The sequence below is a fragment of the Protopterus annectens genome, chromosome 3.part0 (assembly GCF_019279795.1).
Source record: "Protopterus annectens isolate FY-2018-M chromosome 3.part0, PAN1.0, whole genome shotgun sequence".
NCBI lineage: Eukaryota > Metazoa > Chordata > Ceratodontiformes > Protopteridae > Protopterus > Protopterus annectens.
The window spans coordinates 1,839,600,332-1,839,622,644 of NC_056731.1; the positions used below are offsets into that span (position 1 = coordinate 1,839,600,332).

Sequence of the window (22,313 nt, forward strand, 5' to 3'; positions counted from 1 at the left end):
GCCATAGTCCTCCCGTGCTTGCCTGTTCCTCAGAGAAGTATATACCGAACAGGAGGGGTCCCAGGACTGAGCCCTGTGGGACGCCACTTGTAACCGGTTTAGAGTCGGACATAGCATCCACAACTCTGACCATGTGAGATCTATCCACGAGCCAGTTGGCAACCCATCTCGTGACATAGGGGTTAATGTTCAAGCTGGAAATCTTATCTATAATGCCAGAGTGGGGAATGGTGTCGAAGGCCTTTGCGAGGTCCAGTTAGGCTGTGTGGAATACCTTTCCCTCATCTATGGCCTTGGTAACTGTTTCAAAGAAGTCAGCTAGGTTTTGGCGGCACGATCTGCCTTTAACAAAGCCGAATTGGGTAGGGTCCATTGTCTGGAGGTTCCCAATGTCTCTGTTAATGAGTTCCATGATGATGCTCTACATAGCTTTGCAGACGAAGCTAGTCAGGCTTATAGGGTGATAGATCCCATGATCCGTTGTGGCACCACCTTTGTGGAGTGGGATAACTGTTGCTGTACGCCATTTTTTGGGTACATAGCCTGTGGTAAGGCTGTGTTTGAACAGTAAATTTAGGTGTGGGGTAGTTCATTTCGGAGCTTGTGCAAGACGCAGCCTGTGATACCATCTGGTCCTATTGATGCTGTTTTTGGCTTTGGAAAGGGCTGTTTTCACCTGTGTGTCTGTGATGTCTGGGGCCCTACATTCTTCTGGGATGGACACAGGCATTTTGGGGAGTGGGGGGGGGGGTAAAGTTTGCACTGAACCTGTCAGCCCGAATGTTGGCAATGTCAGTTGGTTCAGTGTATTTTTTGCCATTTTGCATTAGCTCACAAGAGATCTGAGAGTTGCCATCTAGATTCTTGACATAGCTAAAGAAGGCTTTGTGATTATCTTTAGAGTCTTTGGCAATTTTTCTTTCGAAGCTGGCCTTGGATGATTTTATGAGGGATCGTCGTTTCTTGCTGATACTGATCAGGGATGCCTTCTCTTCTTGGGATTTTGCTCTATCATGTAATAGTTTCCTCCTTCTGTTGTATAGCTTATTTATGGCCGGGGTCCACCAGACTGTTTTCCTCTTTTCTGAGGAGTGAGTCTTGGTTTTACTTGGGATGGCTCGATCCATGCATTCCTGTAGATGCTCATAGAATGCATTTGTAAAGGATTCTGCAGTTTGGGCAGTATTATCCTTTAGCAAGGGGGCTTTGAAGCTTTCCACCTCGGTCTTGAGAAGTGTGAAGTTTGCTTTTGAAAAGTTTTTCACAGTGGTTTCCTTGGCTGGGGGTGGGGTCGGGATGTGGATGTCCAGTGTGATTAGTTTATGGTCTGATCTTACCAGCGACGGATTTACCTCTGGTGTGGAACATTGGTCCCCCATGTTGGTGATGATTAGGTCCAATATGTTGTCACCTCTTGTGGGAGTGGTGACCAGTTGTTCCAGGGCGTTTGAGTTCATAAACTCTAGGAAGCGTTGGGAAAATGAGTTAGTACTTGAGTAGTTTTCCCAGTCAATGTTTGGGTAGTTGAAATCACCCAATATCATGGTGTTAGTTAGGACCTTCATATTTTCTAGTGTTCTCAGGAATGCTGAGTGGGGGTCCTGAGACAAGGTGGGTGATCTGTAGCAAGCTATAATCTGAAAAGCAGTTTTTCCCACTGTTAATTGCACATGGATGGTCTCCGAGGCCTCGTGCTGTGCCACTAACCTGAAAGTGTGGGTATCCCTGATGAAAATGGATACACCTCCCCGCCTTTTGTATTTCGGTCCAGGTTCTGGGGCTGAAAGGTATGGTATGAGTTATAGCCTGGTAGTGCTGGGGTAGGACCTTTATGCTTCCCAGTGTTTCCAGAAACGCAGAATGGGGGTCCTGGGACATGATGGGTGATCTGTAGCAAGCTACAATTTGAATTGCAGTTTTACCAATTGTTAGCTGCACATGGATGATCTCTGAGGCATCATGCTGTGCCACTAACCTGGAGGTGTGGGTATCCTTGATGAATATGGATACGCCTCCGCCTTTTGTATTTCGGTTTGGGTTCTGTGGCTGAAATGTATGGTATGAGTTGTAGCCTGGTAGTGCTGGGGTGCTCTCTGGAGCCTTAAACCAGGTTTCTGTTACTGCACATATATCGATTTTCTCCATACTGAGGAGTGCCTCAAGTGCGTACATTTTGAGGTTTAGACTTCTGGCACTGAGTAGCATTACCCTCAGTTTTTTGTTACTTGTGCTATTTATGGCGGTGGGTTTGCCTTTTGAGCCTTGCCTAAAAAAGGCACTATGGGGGTGGCAAGAGCCTTGGCTAGTATTCAAAAGCCTAAGGGTGACAGGTGCAAGCAGTCTCTAGCGAAGCAGCGTGGCTTTTCGAGCATGTCAGCCCAGGCGGACAGACACTGGATCCCCTTTGAATGACACTAGAAACTTAGCCAATTGTTGAAATTGAGAATTTTTTCTTTATACCGTGGTATCATTCTCGGTGAGGGCAGAATGCTACTCAGGGTCAGGGTCATACCGGCCTGGGCTATGTGATCAGAGAGCTCTCACAGATGCCACAATACCCAAAACCCCAAGGTATTCCCTCACAATGACCAAAGTCTGAGTGGAAAACCTTATAAATATATCTAGATATACATCTATTTTTCCTGAAGAAAAGTTTTTTGAACTGAGGTGTCTAGCTGGCACGACAGAAAAACAATCCAGTGTGAGAGAATCAAAAAAGACTTTTGAATGTGCCGCTGGAACCCCAGCTTGTGTAAGGTCTCTCACCCAAGAGAGAGATTCCTGACATTTTGAAAAGGACTCTGCAAAGATAAGCAAGTTATCTAAATATGGAAAAACGTGGATACCCTGTACTCTGCAATGACCTGTAACTGGATCTAGACACTTGTGAATACTTTTGGTGCAGTGAACAGCCCAAAGGGTAAGGAAGAACTGATAAAGTGATCCAGACACACAGAACCTTAAGAAACTCCTGACGTCTGGATGAATAGGATGTAATAAGCATCTCTGAAATGTAGCACTACCTGGAAACTTAAATGAGGAAGAAGAGATTACAAGTTGTGAAGTGACAACATATTGAAACTGGGCACTATCACAAACAGATTTAGGAAAGAAATATCCAGACTTGGTCCCCAAACATTTTCTTTCTTTAGTGCTAAATGGTTCTATCACTCCCTGGGACAGCATGTCTTAAATGACAGGGGGAAATAAAGGAGTCCTGCCTGGTGGGTTACCCCTGAGAAGAAGGGATTTTTCCCACTACCATCTGTAACCATGATAAATGATTTTCTAAACTCATTTGTCTGAAACCATCTATGGCCAAAGATAAAAGTGGAAATTCTAACTTTCTGGAAAGGAAAGGGGACTGCCAGGATGGAGGGGGGGGGCAAGGTCCCTTAAACAATAATTATTTCTGTACTGAGCCTGGATTTGGGGAGTTCCTGAATTTTTTTTTGGAATCCCTCTGCTATTTCCTCTTAAATTTTGTTGAGCCTGTTTATTTTTTTTTTTCAAACTTGGATGAGGGATTAAAGAATCCTTTAGAAAATTTGGAAAAGGAGTAGTGAAAAATCTTAGAGATTCCCTGTATCCACTTACCCCTTTCATCACACTTTTAGATAGCCTCTGCAGCAGAGGAACCAAAACACAAATCTATAGCCATAGGAGAATTTAAAATCACATTTTTCACATAATCTGTGAGGTTCTAAGAATGCCGCCAGGCAGACCTTTGCAAAATAGTACCAGTGGCAATAGGCCTGGAAGAAATATCATCTGAGTCATACACACACATTGTAAACAATGAGTTATGACTTGCAAAATTAAAGAAACTAAATCATTTAAAGCAGACATTTTCCTCACAAGAAGAAACTGCAGACAAACCATTCTTCATACTTTCACAATTAGAATAAACTTTAACATATGAGACTGATAATTCAATATTCTGAAATTCAAAGTTATATAAGCATTTACCTTTTTCCCCTTATTTATCAATAATCTATCCATCCTTGTCATAAAGAGTAGCTTTGGAATTAACCAAATGTTTAAAAGCAGTAGGACTGACTAAAGCTATAGATACTGAGTCAGGTTTGTGAAGAGCACATAAAAACTTTAAAAAAAGTTTGAACTTTATACATTCTATCTGCTTTTTAGGGGCAGCAGGCTGACTATCAGAAAAACTGCAGGCAGAGACACAAACATCCTCCAAAGCTGACAGAACTGGAGGAATGTGTGAAGGTTCTGGAAATTCCTTCTATAACAGCTCATAGTATTTTCTGAGGGATTGGGAAACCTCACTGCTCTCCCCCTGAAAACACTAGCACATTCTGGAAATAGTCTCAACCAAAAAAAACCCCACAGCGAGAATCAGAAGCTGAGCTCTCCTCCAAGTCTGAATCAGAAAACGGAGGAGAAAACAATATATATATCCCTTTATTCTATTATTTTCCTTTTCAGATTCAGGATCTTGAATCTCTTTAGGGAAAAAAAGGCATCCCTCTTTCTTTTACTAGAAACCAACTAATAAGAAGGTTTGATAGCCTGAATTGAACCCAAAGCCAGACCCGGTAAACTATTTCTGTCTATGAAAACTTGAGGAGCAAAAGACATGTTTAGTTTTCTTTTTTACAGGACAAATCGGACCAACAGTGTTATTAACGGTGATAGCAGCTTCCCCAGGAATTGGCACAACATTCGCACCAAACAGGGTAGTCTTCCCTGACCCCTTTCCCAGGACCAATAAGAGTGTCTCTTCTTACCCACTGAAGGGACCCCGACAGTTGCAGAGGACGTGGCTAATCCCCAGTCCACAGAGGCTGTTAAGTGCTATGCCAGAGGGATCAAGATGAGTGGTCTGAGGAACAAACAATGGCCACGGTAGATTCACCTACCGTGCAGCTGAGGCATACTGTTAGCCTACTGTGGCAGCAAAGGCTGTTTGCTTAACTTTGTCTTTTTGTAGCAGGGATTGGCGGGTTTGCTCCACAGTCAAGCAGAAAATGGTGCCTCTATACCAGAGGAAAACAAGCAACAAAAAAATAGTAAAAAAATTCAACTCTATAAAAGTCAGTGTTTTTGCAAAAAAAAAAAAAAAAAAAAAAAAAAAAAGTAAAAAGCACTTTAAAACACTTTGCCGGTCCCCAAAAGAAAAATAAACATGATTCCTCCACAGAAGAATGGTTTTCAACTCCTTTAAACTGAAAGGAAAAAGTGTACTCCTATTTAAAAGAACAAAAGGAACAGCACAACCTGACTGTCGATCCTTAAAGCCTGCCGAGGAGCACACTCTTCAACAGCAGTAAAGTTTTGAATGGCTTGGCATTCAAGCCTATCTTTTTAGTCAGCTTAGTTTGAAATGACTAACAATTTGGGCAAGCAGAAGGTGCCCTGAAGCTTAGGAAGCTGTCTGGCTGTTATATCCTTGGCAGGATATAACTCATACAGCCAAGGTTAATGCAGCAGATATCAATATGATGAACTTCAACAACTTTTTATCATAATGGTTAATCTATCCATAGTATCTTGGAATGTAAATGGTCTTACAAGTATACACAAAAAGAAAAGAGAATTAAATTATATTAAAAACTGCAGCATGCAAATACCAATGCTACAGGAGGCACATTTGGAAATAAATGAGCATGTGTATTTGGCAAAGAAATGATTTCAGGATGAATATCCAGGAAAATATCAGGGACAAAGGAAAAGGGAGTAACAATACTTATTTCTAGAGTGGCTCCAATAGTGATAGAAGAGGAAAAATAAGAATGATGATAGATTTGTGGTAGTAAGGGACTATTGGCAAGGTGAAGAGGACCATATTAGCACATATTTATATTCCAACAAAAAGTTCTATTATGGAACTTATGAAATTTTAGAAGAAACAATCACCTTTCAACAGAGATTAGTACTGGTATCTGGGGAATTAACTTTTTTTTGCAACAGTAAGGATGTATCAGGGGACTGAGAAGAATATATATATATAACAAAACAGGGTAGATTTCTGAAGAAATTTATGAAAATATCTGCTATGGAAGAGGTGAATTCAGTAGTAGGAACTCAGACAGAATTTACATATTATTCCCAGGATATAAAAACTGGGCTAGACTGGATAGAAATTAAAGGCACACATTCTTGTGAAATATAACTTAAAGCTTCAACATGCACCTCCATTAACTATTACAAATACTGCACCAGTTAAAACCAAGACAAAAACGCAGGATAATGAAGTAAAAATGAGACAATGGTACTTTCTCAATTACCAGTTAAAAGAGAGGAATTTAAGGGATGGGTAGTGGAGGAAGATCAAAATTACTTCAGAAGGAATAGCTAGTGAGTGTGATAAAATGAAAATGGAACTTAAAAATGAAGTAGAAATATATATGTTGAAAAAATAATAGGAATTATTTAGAGTGTCTGATAAAGGTTAAACTATTGCAGAATAAAGGGAATCTGAAAGAAAAAAGAAGGAGCAACTCCAGAGTGCTAAACAGAAAATAAAGCAGTATTTGATAATATCCATATTATGTTAAAAATGAGATGGAATGATTGCTGTTAAGCAACTATTTTTATAGCAACCCAAGAGCACAAAAACATTTAGCAGAGAGACTTGGGCAACAGAAAGTAGGAAAAGTTGTTGCCAAACTTAGGGAGCCTAAGACAAGAAAAACAACATGAGATCCTATAAAAGTATTAGAGATATTTCGGGAATTTTACAATAGTGCAGACCAAGCAGAGGAATGTAGAAACCAAGAAAGCACATAAATGGAAATATTTATGGAAAACTTAATTATGCCAAGATTAGAGGAAAATGAAGCTCAACAACTAATAGTTATGATAGGAGGAGATGAGATCAAAACTGGGATGTACAATGAGATAAAAATTGGGATGTATAATCCATCTGCAGGGAAGTCTCCAGGACCAGATGGTATTCCTTTGCAAGTAATGAAGTTAGAAGGGAAGAAAGCTTTTGCTCAATAGTATTTTAAATGGAGGAGGAGGAGCACTATAAAGTTGGAAAAAAAGCTGTGGTGGATGTATTGCCCAAAGAGGGTAAAGACCCATCAGACCTAGCCTCATATAGACCCATTTCAATTTGAAACCATGATTATGAAGTGTTTATGTCTTACACTAGCTAAAAGAATAGCAAAGATGTTGCCAAAATTGATATATATGGATCAGTGTGGATTTGCAGAGGGGAGGCATACATCTGACAACATTAAAAGAACAATAATGATACAGGGGAAGCAGAAAACAAGAAAATATTGATTATGTTGGTAAGATTTGCTGTAGAGAAATCATTTGACAGAGTATGCTGGGATTTTATGAGTACGGCATTGGCAGCACTTGCAGTCTCTTTTACAATAATAAGGTTAATTATGAGGGTTTATGAGGGATGCAGAATAATGTTCACGAGGAGGAGTGAGGTTCAAGGGAAGGAATGAAATGAGTGATTCACATAATGTTGGACTGAAACACAGTTATTAAAGAAAACACGTAATGCATAATGTTTGTAAATGGAAAAATAGTAATATGATTTGTTTTTTTTTCTAATAATGCAAGTAAGCCTATGTTCTTAACTGATATTTTAACAAAGGTTTTTAAAAACATTTTTGATGATTGGAAGTATGCATGGTCAAAAAGTATTTGGCTCTTTGTATAATTTTAAATTTTGCTACATTTTTTGTAATTATTTAAATTATAGTATGTTTGAGTATATTTAACAAGAACCTGTATTACATGTCACTTAATGAATATGTTTCAATTACAGTGCCTTTTCTTTCCTCTCTCTCTCTCTCTCTCCCTCATTTTTTTAAAAATAGTGTATATAGTTTCCATCGTATGGCTGATGTTTGCCTGTATTCATACATCTCATATATACTTGACTGCTTTCATTTTTTTGTACTTGTTTCTGTGAATCCTTTGTTGTTGCATCAATAAATATATGATATTTTAAAAAGAAAGCAGCAGGGCATTCTTCATTCATATGTACACAGGACCCAAGGTTTCTTTTGCCACTGCTTGCACATTTTTAAAGGAGCGAATAGTCTGGGAACCAACACAAACTGCCTGAGAAATGCGTAACTGTCTCATTATAAGGATAAAAATGCTGTTTAATCCAAACCTGTCCATAGCCAACCACAAGCACTACAAATTAAAGTATGGAGAAATCAGGCAGCACAAGTATCAGCTTTACACATATTCTGATTATGATTATTTCTGGTAGAAGTGTTTAGTACTCTGCATCAATCAAGCCAAGTAGACGTTAATGTTTAGCTGAAAGGCAATCAATGAATGCTTCAGTCTTCCAAATAGTGTAAAATAATGCAGCTAGGGATGGTAAATGTGGATCCACATATACCATTACAATACTAAGCACTGCAAACCATGCTTCAGAGGCACACATATTTACCATGAGGAGAGTAAGTAGGAGCAAAGAAAATGTAAACCTCACCACATAATGACCATGATCCCCACACCTCATTTCCCCTCATTTTGATTTCAAAGTTCAATGGGACTAAAACTTACTTAATTGTTTGCATCTTATCATCAAAGTCCATAATAAAAGTTTCATTAGTCGTATCTTACTTTTAATGTTTTGAGCAGTTTCTTCACCCATTTCCTTAGCTGCTTGCTTGACATTATGCTTCATCCAAATTCCCAAGTATCTCATCTTGTCATGACCCCACAGAAAGGGGAAGCTCTGTACCAAGCCTTGTGCTGGGGGTATAGTTCCTCACTATAGCCTTTGTTTTTGATTCATCATCTATACAGTTATACTGCTACCTCATTTAAATATTTCAGTTTACGAAATATAATTTTTATATCATGTTCTGGATTAGTAATAAATAACAGTATGCGGTCTGCAAAAAGGGCTATTCAATTATTAGTACTTCTCCATTTATATACAATTATGTTTGATTGGCTAGTATCTGGCCTGTGCCTCTAAACATAAGGTAAACAGTAATGGTGAACATGGGTTCACAGGTGTTTACTACGCTAATGACCACAAGGGCCTTTTTAAGCCTAGCCATGCATCCCAAATCTCTGACAAGTTCTGATACCCTTGATAAGTGTAAGCATGGGCCAGGGAGATGAACCATTTACAGGTTACATGTGTCCATTAATTGGGTTAGGGAAGAACTCTGCTTCACATGGATGAGGAGCCTGTTCCATAGACAGGGTAGTCTCTGGGATACATACCTATCTCTCCAGCAGGTCCTATTTATATCACAGGCAAGGTTTAAGTCTTTAGAACGGATAATTCTGGTGCTGTTTTGTGGATATGCAGGAGTTCCTTCAGAATAGGGTCTGACAATGCCCTATATGCCAGGCATAGATCTCCCCTCAAAAGCCTGTAAGAGACAGAATACAGAGATAGGGCTATGCGGTCTGCATAGGACATATTACTTACGCCCTGTATTCTTTTAGTGAGGAACTTCTGTGGACGTTCCAATTGTTGGATATGCCTGGTTAGGTACGTACCAATGTGGGCACTGTACTCAATGATAGGTCTGATGAATGCCGAATACAGTGGAACAAGGACTTCCTTGGACTTAGATGTCATACCTTTGTTTATAAGTTGCGCAACACAGCATGATTTCCTCACCACTGTAGACATGTGATGATCAAAGGCTAGATTACTATCTATGCGTGTCCCTAAGTCCCTGACTACTGGGTCAACTCTAAGGGGTGTGTTGTCAATATGATAGTTACCAGGGATAGATGACTTCCCAAAGGATAGTATTATGCATTTCTTGGCATTTAGTTTTAGTCCATGGCTCTGACACCAATTTGTTTGTCTGTGTCAGTGTGAGATTCAATGCCAGCTCCTAATTTACAATCTTGCAAATTTAGTCAGCCAGAGACCACTGACATTGGTCTTGACTTCTGAGAAGTAAATACCAAAAAGGAGTGGTCCAAGGACTGATCCCAGAGGGGCTCCACTTGTGGCTGGCTTCTTTGTAGAGGTAGACTCCCCAATTCTAACTTCCTGGGTCCTGTCTGGTGGCCCTACCTAGTTCCTGTTAGAAGGCTAAACATTTTAGGCAGCTTACCTCCACACTTCAACCTAGGTTGAGGCCTTCTGTGGATATGAAATATTAGTACTGTCCATGCATCTGGAAACCTAAATGCCTCAAGAGAGCTCGTCACATATTTTAAACTCACTGTGTTAAATGCTTTTTTCTTGGCATCCAATCCTATTAACATTACTATATTACTGTTGTCCAAAGCATCCTTTTTAATCATAAGGATTCTGTTAATATCATCAAATGTTTGCCTTCCTTCTACAAACTATAAGCCCAAATGATCCAGATCTATTACTCTTGCCATTCTTTTTGATAAATTGTCATAAATACTTCATAGTCATGATTCAGAATTGAAACAGGTCTGCATGACCCTGGACCAAGGAGGTCTTTCCCCTCCTTTGGTATAATTATCAGTACTGCTTTTTCCCCCCAACTCAGGGGCACATCTCCGCACAAAACAAACACTGTTAAAAATACTAGTGAGACCTTTATCATCTCCTGCTCCTCCTGTTTCCACACTGCTATTGGAATTCCATCACTACTAGGAGTTTTCAATGAATTCTGGTTTCTCATTGTTTCTTAAATTTCAGTTTCCTTTATTTTTGATGTTATTACTCCTGCTTCTGTTAACCAACTAAGATGTAATTTTTTGCATATATGATACAATTTTCTCTGCTTTACTCTCAAACTTTACACTACATTTGTATAAAAACTGTCTTTCGGCTTTTCTCAGTTAGGGGTCACCATAGCGGAATTCCAGTCCGCTAATGATTGGCAGTGAATTTTTACAGTGTCGAGTTGCCGGACTGGCACCCAACCTTCAAAGAAGGCACACCCACACACAAACGCACCTACCTTCATGTCTTTAAATTAATTCGATCACAGGGAGGACATGCAGACTCCACACAGAAGGTGCTCCAGCCATGAATCGAACCGGAGATCCTCTTGCTGTGAGGTGACAACATTAACCACTGCACCATGAGGCCTACCACACCACATTTGTATAATGTACAGTAATAATCTATCATTACAGTGATAATTTTTTGAGGCCACATCTCCTTACCATTCTCATACTTCCCTATTTTAGTTATCCTTTCAACCTTTTGTTGCCTATAATGTTGAAGCAACAATTTGGTTGCTCTGGGTTTGTAGTAAAAAACAGCTATTTTAAAACCATTGCACTCTGTGTTTATTCACATTTTCTAACTACTCCTGCACAAAAATTCTAGCTTCTTTCCAATGCCATTAAAATGTAGTACTCCACTTTTTCTTTTTTACTTTTTATAAATCTCCTACTTTGTTAAGCCCCCTAGATAATGACTGTGACCTTCATTACATATCTCATTTGCATGAGTGACCATATTTCGAATACAGCTGGAAGAATAAGTGCCTCTAAACCAAAACTCGACCACAATTTGTAAAAACAGAAGCACTAGGAGCTATGAGTCACACAAACAGACTTTATTCTATAAAAAGCACACAAAGACACTGAGAAACGCTGAACTTCTTCTCCGCGTTTTTCGTTAACAATGTAACTTCATCTCATTTACAATAATCCCAGTATTTTGCAAGTTCTTTACTACTCAGGTTCAAATCGAACAACACTAAAGTTAAACTTTTATCCATTCAATCATTAAATAGCTTCCTTTTCAGAAAAACTACTGGAAAATGCCAATGGTTATCACAAAATTATTTTACTTGCTTATAAAACTCATCTTCTATGCGGTATGAGGAAGAGGGCTATAATCAAGAGGTATCTGAATCTTTCAAAAACAGAGTGGGTGATCCTAACGACCAGAGTACAGAGGGAATGGGAGACAACCAAGGTTTTGGACCATGTAAGGTTCAGCCAGTTCATACAATCAGTTCATACAAGAACTCTGCCAGAAAATACTAAATTCAGAGTATGAGCCTAATCAAGGTGGTGGTGGGCAACTCATGTTTCTCTAGAAAAAAGGCAGCATTAGCTAGCACTGACAATGGCACTGTGTAGTTTAAAATGTAGGAATCCAAAGATACTGGAGTAGGATTTCGGGGGTGGATTATACTTAACCAGGGATAAGGGCTATAAAAATGACTTACAGATGAAGTAAAATAAAAGGGATGAACAGCATGTGGGACTCAATGACAGATGTAGTACTTAGGACAACATAAACAAATCAGTGGACTAGGCAACCAGGGGAAAAGTAAAAGTCAGTGTGCTTATATAAGAAGAGGATAGTGAATAGGGCAAATAAGTGGAAAAGTCGGGGTTGGGAAACTGGAGGACACACAATATTAACAGGCAAGCAGAAGGGCAGCAAAGGAGCTAAAAGACTCAAAGGCACAAGTCAAAAGAGAACTGAAAGAATGGATGCAGATGGTAGAATAATGGCTTCTATGAATAAATACACTGCAAAAATGAAGAAGGGAGGGGAAAGACATGGCCAGGCTGAACAAGGATGGGAATAAGATCACTGAAGACAGATAAAAAGCAAAGATACAGAATAAATGTTTCATCTTAGTTTCATGAAAAATGGGGACAAGGAGTACTACGCTGAAAGAAACACAAGGACACAGTGGAAAGAAATCAGGATAGAAAAGGTGGATGTGAAGAGGGAACTAGTTGATATAAGGGAGAATAAAGCACAAGAGCTAAAGGAACTGCCTTTTGTCATCCTCATGAATCTTGTTAAAGTTCAGGTTGTTTCCTTGACCAAGATTATTTAACAAATGACTGGTCAAGGCAGAAATGTCTGAAAACTAGAAAATCAAAACAAGAGAAATAACCCCAGAATAAGGTGAGAAACAGGAAAAATCTTAGGAACTACAGGCTGCTTAGCACAAAGGTGATGGCAGAAAAAGCCACAAAGAAAATCCCGAGCAAATGTTAGTCGCTTTATTAAAGCAGAAATCTCTGTGACAACAATTAATAGGTGTTCATGACCAGAAGAGGTTATTAGTCAAACCTGATTCAGATGTATGACTAGATTACAGGGAAAACACAGCAGGGAAGTACCAGAAGATGCAGTCCACCAACAAATAAGCAATGACTCTGATTCAGTACAGCTAAGAAAACTGTAGGAAACTAACACTTAGGCACCAGAATATGGCATGGCTGGACAGCAGAACACAGGGTGATGTAGTGAGAGGTATGATGTCAGGAAAAGGGTATCCAGAGTACAGTACTCTTCAGTGTGTGCTGTTTCACACACACACACACACACACACACACACACACACACACACACACACACACACACACACACACACACAATAAAGGAACAGGAGAAAAAAAGGGCTATTAGTCTCTTCAGTACAAAAGTACAGTTTTGTACCTACCATAAATGTAGATGTTCGAGTGTTCACCCTGCTGCAGTCATTACACTTGGGTTATCCTGTTGTCAGGCGGTCCCGCAGTCGGACAGATTTCCAAAGTCTTGGTCTGACGTTGGTTGCAGTCGCCTCATCCCTGATGTCAGTGCGCCAGGGGTACATATATTGCAACCGACGCCATTTTCTTCAGTTTTTCTTGCCCCAGATGTCAGGTGCCCCCAAAAAGGTGATCCAAATCAGTACCAAATGGTGTGAACACTGTACAAACACAAAATCCCTTCAGCTATAAGCAAATACATCAGTAAGGCATAGCAGAGGTTTAGCCAGTAGATCAGAGGGGTTGGAGGGCGGGTAACCTGGACTGCAGCAGGGTGAACACTCGAACATCTACATTTATGGTAGGTACAAAACTGTACTATGTTCATCGTGTTACCCTGCTGCAGTCATTACACTTGGGTTGAGTCCCAAAGCTAAGGTAGGGTGGAGGCATCATAGAGGGTTAGTGGAGGCAATGAGGTCCTGCAGAACTGCAGTGGCAATGCCTGCCCTGGACTTAGAATAAAGAGGTAAGTGATAGTGTTTTGTGAAGGTGTGCACTGAACTCCAAGTTGCAGCTTCTCAGATTTCCTTGGTAGGAACCCCCCTGAGAAAGGCTATAGAGGTAGCTGTTGCCCTGGTAGAGTGGGATCTAATGGTAGGACGAACTGGTTTCCCATGATGGGTATAGCAGAATCGGATGCAATGGCCTATCCATTTAGAAATGGTTTGCTTGGATATGGCCTTCCCTTGAGAGGCTGTAGCATAGGAAACAAAGAGCTGGTCAGTTTTTCTGAAAGCCTTATCCAAGTAGTAACGAAGCTGCCTGTGAATGTCCAAGGAATGCAAGAGTCTCTCACCTTTGTTCTGAGGATTTGGGTAGAAAGTGGGTAGGTGGATGGTTTGATTTAGAGCTACACTGGAAACCACCTTAGGCATGAAGGAAGGATTAGTTCGTAGAGAAACTCTGCCTTGATGAAAAATGAGGAAAGGTTTCACTGCTATAAGTGTCTCCAATTCTGAAACTCTCCTAGCAGAAGTTATTGTCAGGAGCAGGGCAGTCTTCCAAGATAGAAACTGAAGGTCTGCAGAAAAAGCTGGTTCAAAGGGAGGTAGCGTTAGTTTTTCCAGAACAAAGTTGAGGTCCCATGTTGGTGTAGGAGCTCTTCTAGGTGGTCTAATGTTTTTCGCCCCTCTGAGGAACTGCCTTAGGAGAGGATTTGAAAATAAAGGTGGATTTGTGTCGTAGTGAGCTGAAATAGCTGAAGCATGGATTTTAATTGAGGAGAAAGAAAGTCCTTTATGCAACATCTCAGCTAAATACTGCAGAATGTGAGGCATATGAGGCTGAGTTGTGTCTTGGCCTTTAGCTTGGTTCCAAGCAGAAAACCTTTTCCATTTGTCCGAGTAAGCCTTCCTGGTGCTTGGCCTCCTGGCTTCTAGAAGAACATCCAGCACTGCTTGTGAACGAGGGGCTGGTTGGATGCTTAATTGATTTGCCATGCAGCCAGGTTTAAGGTTTTGATCTGGCTATATAGAATCTGTTTGTCTTGCTGCGTGAGCAAATGAGGTATTTGAGGCAATATCCATGGTGGGCTGTGAGCCATATTCTTCAATAGCGGGTACCAGTGCTGCCGTGGCCAGTCTGGGGCTATGAGAATCATTCGAGGTTTCTCCTTTTTGACCTTCAAAAGAACCTTTGTGAGAAGAGGCAATGGAGGAAAGGCATATACTGTCAAGTTTTTTCCAACTGAAGGAGAGAGCGTCCACTTTCCAAGCTTGATGGTGGAATGTCCTTGTACAAAATTTTGTCAGCTGGTAGTTTTGAGGACTGGCAAACAGGTCTATATTTGGTAGGCCCCATCTTTGAGTAATCATTGTAAATATTTGTGGGTCTAGCTTCCACTCGTGGGGATCTTTGATGTTTCTGCTTCGGTCGTCTGCCAATGTGTTTTTCTGTCCTGGCAGGAATTGAGCTCGTAATTGGACTTGGTAGGCCAGAGCTGTGTTCCATAAGATTATTGCTTGCCTGCAAAGAGGGTAGGAATGTGTGCCCCCTTGTTTGTTTATGTACCACATTACTGTGGTGTTGTCCGTCTTTATTGCAAGTTGTCCAGGCTGTAGTAGATCCTTGAAGGCTGTCAGAGCTTTCTGTACAGCTAGCATCTCTTTTTGGTTTATGTGCAGTTTTCTTTGTTTTGCAGTCCATAGGCCTTGAATGCACTGCCCTGCCATGTGTGACCCCCAGGCATAGTCTGAAGCATCTGTTGTGATTATTTGCCTGGGTGGGGGCAAGGTGAAAGGCTGACCCTTGTTGAGGTGACATGCCTGTGCCCACCATAGAAATTCCTGTTGAAGGCAGGGAATGAGAGATATCACTGTGTCCAAGCTGTGGCTGTGTTGAGACCATACGCTTTTCAGGTACCACTGTAATTTCCTCATATGCAGTTTTGCAAATGGTATTATTGGAATGCAAGATGCCATGAAGCCCAAAGCCTGCAGAATTTTTCTTGCAGTTAATTGGGTCTTTGTTGCCATTGTTTTGAAATATTGAGTCAGTTGTAATTGTTTGTCTGGTGTAAGATAAGCCTTCTGGGCCGTTGTGTCCAAGCTGGCACCCAGGAATGTCATTTTTTTGTGAGGGTACTAGTTTTGACTTCTTTTCGTTTACTGTGTACCCCAGACAATTCAGTAGATGTTTCACAAAAGCCAGATGTTGTAAGAGAATGTCTTTTCTTTTTGCATGAATGAGGCAGTCGTCCAGGTATGGATATATTTGAATTCCTCTTTGTCTGCAGTATGCAATTACTGGTGCCAGGCATTTTGTGAATACTCTGGGTGCAGTAGATAAGCCAAAGGGCAGTGCAGAGAATTGATAATGGGTTGAACCTGTAATGAAACGGAGGTATCTTCTGCAACTTTGTCTGACGGGGACATGCAGGTATGCCTCCTTGAGGTCCAACGTTACCAGCCATGCTTCCTTGCCCAACATGGGAAGTAGCTGCTGTAGTGTTAGCATCTTGAATTTGAGAACTTGTAAGTAAGTGTTTAGAATTGAAAGGTCCAGAATTGGTCTCCAAGCATTTTCTTTTCTGGGTACTAGGAAGAGTCTTGAGTAAAATCCTTGGCCTTGCTCTTGAGTTGGTACCCTTTGAACGGCTCTCATGGCCATGAGAGCTGTAATTTGTTTTTGAGCCTCTGTCCTTTGATTTTGTGGCAGGTTTGGCATTCCTCTTTTTATTGGCAAGGTGTGAAAGTGGAATCTGTATCCTCGTAAAATTATGTCTAGTACCCATTTGTCCTTTGTGACCATGTGCCAGTTGTCTGCAAATAGTGCTAGCTTTCCCCCCAGGGGGGGCTGACAAAAGAGCTTTGTTTGGCTAGTTGAGGTGCAAGTCATTGAGTTTGCCTTCTGGTGGGTTGAGACCTGTCTTCTCCTCCCTTCTGGGTTGGAGTGCCCCATTGGCGAGGTTTATACTGAAATTGTGGTTGTCCTCTGCCCCTTGGGCGCCTGTATTTACCCCTCTGAGGCCTGTCAGTGGCAGGAAAGGACCAATTTTTTGTTGGCCAGTTTCTGCTGAAGCGAGGGGGTTGTACTTGTAGGAAATCTTTGACTGTCTGCATTGATTTTGCCTTATCTTCCATTTTCTTTAAAACTTCTTCTGCTTTAACACCAAAAAGAACATCCTGCTGTAAGGGAGCATCTAGTAGTTTTGCTTTAACATGATCAGGCAGACTTTGTTCCTTTAACCAGGCATGCCTACGTATAACTGATCCAGTGACAGCTGCTCTGCAGGAGGCCTCTAAAGAATCAAACCCACATTGCAAGGTATGTTTGCCTACCTGCTCAGTGGCGTGCAGCAAATCCTGTACTTCTTTCAATTCAGATTGTTGAGGGAGGGTGGTTATCTTTTGTTTTAACTGAGAGATCAGAAATTGCTGATACTTAAGCATATGAAATTGACAGTTTAGAGCTCTCATAGCTAAAGTGGCTGAGGTATAAACCTTTTTCTCCCATCTGTCTAGTGCTCTTGAATCCCTTTCAGAAGGTACTGGATTTTTAGCCATGGAAGCCTTAGCCCCCTTGGGACCCTGGGAGATAGTCTCTGGGTCAGCTACTGGGCTTTTGTAAAGAAATTTGTGGGAATCAGGTACTCTGTAGTATCTGTCAGGTTTGGCCGGAGCAGGAGGCAGAGAGTCAGGGTTGAAACTGGATTCTAAATGCACATCATCCACAATGTCCAAAACAGGACGGATGGCTAGAGGTCTGTGTTGGGGGAGTAAAAGAAACTCTCTGAGCCTTTTCTTGGAATCAGAGTAATCCTGACCTTCCCAGTGAAATTGTTCCCTCATAGTGTGTAAAGTTTCCCCAAAAGAGTAATCGTCTGGAGGGGAAGCTGAGGGAATAGAGTCCTCAGCATCAGAATCTTCATAAGGAGAGAAGGAATCGTCTCGGTCCTCAGAGGAATCCGAAGAAATAGACAGTTGTTCAGAGGAAGCAGATTCTTCCTCTAGTCTAGGCCGTTTGTCAGGAGGAGGGTGAGAACCCCTGATAAGTGAAATCAAATCTTCAGCCTTCTTGAGCATCTGTTTCTTAGGCATAGGGCCTTGAACAGGAGACTGAAGTGAAGCCTTTTTCGGTTTGGAAGGAGTCTTCGACTTGGAAAACGTTTTGACTGTAAGAGTCGTCAGTCTGAAAACGCCTTCTGAAACCGATGGCGTTTCAGAAGTACCGACGTCCTTGGAAGGTAAATCGTCGGTAGGGCCTGAAGTAAAAGGCTGCATCGGCCTAGTACATTCCGTCAAAATATCTGTAGCGGTCTTGGTTTCTAGAACTGCGGTAGTCAGAGGCTGCGTCGGAGCCTCACTGATAACTGGAGAACCGGAGACCGGATCAACCAAGGCCTCAGAATCGGGCTTAGGCCTGGGCTGACGATCCTTATCCCTGCGCTTTTTGTGCACGTCGATAGTCGGAAGCTCCGACGGCATGTTATAATTAAATTTTCTGCCAAAAAAGTGTCGTGCGAAATCAAATCGTCTTTTAATAGTACGTTTATTAAATCTAGCACAAAAACGACAAGAAGTGACATCGTGATCAGGGCCTAGGCAAGGTATGCAATAAGAATGAAAATCCTTATGAGGTATTTGCTTCCCACAAAAAATGCAATTGTTAACTTTTTCTGACATCGGTCTGAGGCAAGAAAAGTTTCCCCAACGGGGTACTTAGCTTTATAGAAGACTTTGGTCTGAAATTCGAATTCGAAAATCTCAGGAGTCGGCCGACCGGCACTTGTGAACTGCTTCTGCTTCGGCAATGCGCGTCAAGAAAGACTGAGGAAAATGGCATTGGTTGCAATATATGTACCCCTGGCATACTGACGTCAGGAATGAGGCGACTGCAACCGACGTCGGACCAAGACTTTGGAAATCCAGCCGACTGCGGGACCGCCTGACGACAGGATAACCCAAGTGTAATGACTGCAGCAGGGTAACACGATGAACATCAGTGGTACAGTGCTGAAGGACTGCAGGTCGAATCCACGGAAATGCCTGGAAAGGATGACTAAGTGGGCAGAAAAATGTCAGTTGCAATTCAGCGCAGGCAAAGTACTGCACTTGAATACAGAGCATAATAGCAGGCATAGGATTTAAGGTGATTACATATTGGTTGAAAATCCAACAGCAGAATGAAAGGAATGTGCAAGTAGCAAATTGAATTGTACTTCTTGGAGAGGGACATATTCCAGAAGCAAACAAGTAATTTTTCTTCTCTGCTGGGCTCTGATCAGACTGCACCTTAAGCACTGTATGCTATTCTTGATGCTACAAAGGTACAGCAAAAATCAGGCATGCCTGAAGGAGTCCGAAGGAGAACTGCCAGAAGGGTATACAAAAACACATACAGATGACTTAGCCTTCCTGCAGGAAGGTTTGTCCCAAATAAATAAATGCTGCCAAAATTAAGGATTGAAACTAATGCCAAAAAAATCACTACTGTATCCTTTGGGAAGTCATCTATCCCTGGGAACTACCACATTAACAATCTGCCCTAAGAGGTGACCCAGTTGCTCAGAATTTGGGAACTTATGCGAACAGTGACCTAACCTTTGAACATCATGTGTCCATTGTTGTAACAAAGTCCTATAGTGCACAGCTTATAAACAAAGGGATTGTGCCTAGAGCTAGGGATGTCATTGTCCCCTTTTACTCAGCCCTCATTAGGCCAATCATTGAATACAATGCCCCCTTTGAGATATAAGCAACAAATGGAATATCCACAGAGATACCTTACAAAAAGGATACAAGGCCTAAACAGCGTGCCCTACATGGATCAACTCAAAGCTCTGTTACTATACTCGGATTCCTACAAACTGCTAAGAGGTGCCTATGCCTGGCATACAAGGTATCCTATGATCCAATACTGATGGATTTACTGCAAACCAGAAAGTCAAATGGCATCAGAAATAATCCATCAAGGATCTAAACATCTTCTGCAACATCAACAGAACAGTTTGGAGGAAGAGGTACATCTTGCAGAGGATAACTCTGTTCTGGAACAGACCCCTTCCTCATCCACATAAAACAAAGTTCATCCCTGTCCATATTCAACAGCAGCTGGCAACTATGGATGGGAAACAGAAAATTTACCCCAGGACTGCACCCTGTACTACTAATGGACAGTGGCAGCTCCTAAATGTTTTATCTTATGCATGGATCCATTAAAATTATCTATGGAGTATGATCTCAGTTATTAGCATTAACATACAATTATCGAGCACGGGATGGATAAGGCCAGTCTTTAACCAAATAGGATAGCTTAATTTGAGCACAAAAAGGGAAACTGGCATGGCTTAAAATGGCCCTTAAGGGCAACTTGCCTAGTACTTACCTACAAATCCATGTTAACATGGATGTGCAAGGTTACTTTCAGGAAATGTGAAAGTGTCAAAATAAACAGGAGGTATAGGGGCAGGGCAGAGACTGCAGACTGTACAGGCCAACTATTCCCCATACAAGCATAAGTACCTGTGCACAAAAACAGCTGTATATTTGTGGTGAACTATACCAGAATGGATGGTGGAGAGGGAAGACAAAGGTAGTTAAGTGTCAAGGGAGAGGTTGAGAAATGGTGAGGAGGCAGAGAATTAAAGGCTATTTCCTTCTGTCAAACAAATACTACATAATGTAAACTAAAATTCTGCAGTAGTGACGTGAAGAACAGATAAAAGGAAAAGCCTGCCTTCATAAAACATTGCATAAATCTTGTCTCTTGGTCAAATTTCTGACAACAAACGAGATCTTACTTTAAAGGCTGATTCAAATTATAAAGAAAAATATACAGAATCAAAGTAAATCTTGCCATACTTACTGATTTCCAAGTCTTGTCTTGCTGCCGCTAGTCTCTTCTGGAGACTCTCCTCCGATTCAGTATTCCGGTCCCTTAATCTTTTCTCCTAGTAATAATAATGGTGAATCATGTCACTTGATGAAGATTTGAGCATATTTTCCAATTATAAATATCTCTTTCATACACCTTGTACTAGTAGTGTAAGCTAAAGGGCTTGTTTCTTTCACATAAAATTCTTCATTTGATGGAAAACATGCTTTCTGCCTTTCCATTTTAAAGTTTAATTTAATGACACAGAAAACTGCCATTTCTATAGCTACACTCAAAATAGTGAGCATTTTCCAAATGAATGGGAAATCCAATGAAATGGACATCCTTCCAACAGTACTAGTAACCTTCAGAAAAAGACACACGCCTGTCAGACAATTAAAAACTTAGTGCTCGTTAAATCAACTTCAAGGGTAGTATTCACAAAAGGAATCACTGGGTGCAAACAAAATGGCTTAAAATGAAACGAGGCTCTACAAGGAAACTATAATAAAGCTATTTGACAAATTCAGGATAAAGACAAAACTAGTACATGGGATGCCGTATGATTTACAGTGCAGAAAGATAGTAAAATACTAAAGCAAAGTATGTATTACAGAATACTCTCTGCAGCTGTTATCAAAATGATAATGGAGTGAAAGGCAGACCAGTATTAGAAAAGTACAGTCTTATACCTACCATAAATGTAGATGTTCGAGTGCTAATACAGCTGCAGTCATAACAGATGGGTTTTCCTGCCGTCAGGCGGGTCCTCGGTCGGCCGAATTCCAAAGTCTAGGTCCGGCGTCGGATGTCATCACTTCTTCCCTGACGTCAGTGTGACAGGGGTATAAAAGAACCAGCCGACGCCATTTTCTTCAGTTTTTCTTGCCCCAGATGTCAGGTGCCCCCAGAAGGAAGGCAAAACATAAATTTATGTAATAATGCAATTCAATAAAATCAAAAAACAGTAGTTGCAAGCAAATACACCATAAAAAAATACCCCAATCATGTTGTATGAGGAAGTGTTAGCCATTAGGCCTGTCCCAAGAGGGGAAGGAGGGAGGGAAACCTGGACTGCAGCTGTATTAGCACTCGAACATCTACATTTATGGTAGGTACAAAACTGTACTATGTTCATCGTGCATACAGCTGCAGTCATAACAGATGGGTAGAATCCCAAAGCTAAAAAAGGGTGGTAGGCACTAAGTGGAACTAGGAGGAGCCAGGATGCCCTGCAAGACTGCAGTGGCAAAGCCCGCTCTAGATTTGGAGTATAGTGGTAGGTGATAGTGCTTGGAGAAAGTATGTACAGAACTCCAAGTGGCTGCTTCCAAAATATCTTTGGTAGGAACCCTGCTGAGGAAAGCTGCAAAGGTAGCTGTGGCCCTTGTGGAGTGAGATCTGGTGCCTGTAGGTACAGTTTTACCATGAAAAGAGTAAAAAAAGCGAATGCAGTGGGCTATCCATTTTGAGATTGTCTGTTTGAAAATAGGCTTCCCTTGAGCACCTGTAGCATAGGACACAAAGAGTTGCTCTGATTTTCTGAAAGGCTTTGTTCTGTC

General features: G+C 41.2%; 1 protein-coding gene across 5 annotated transcripts in view; it reads right to left on the reverse strand.

The window, feature by feature from the left end:
* Positions 1 to 22,313, reverse strand: part of GUK1 (guanylate kinase 1) — a 1,109,311-nt gene that overhangs the window by 201,925 nt on the left and 885,073 nt on the right. For all 5 annotated transcript variants that reach the window (XM_044065890.1, XM_044065888.1, XM_044065889.1 and 2 more), the window contains one exon: positions 20,743 to 20,827. In XM_044065890.1, the coding sequence (XP_043921825.1) occupies positions 20,743 to 20,827 (85 nt within the window). The remainder of the gene's footprint in view (positions 1 to 20,742; positions 20,828 to 22,313) is intronic.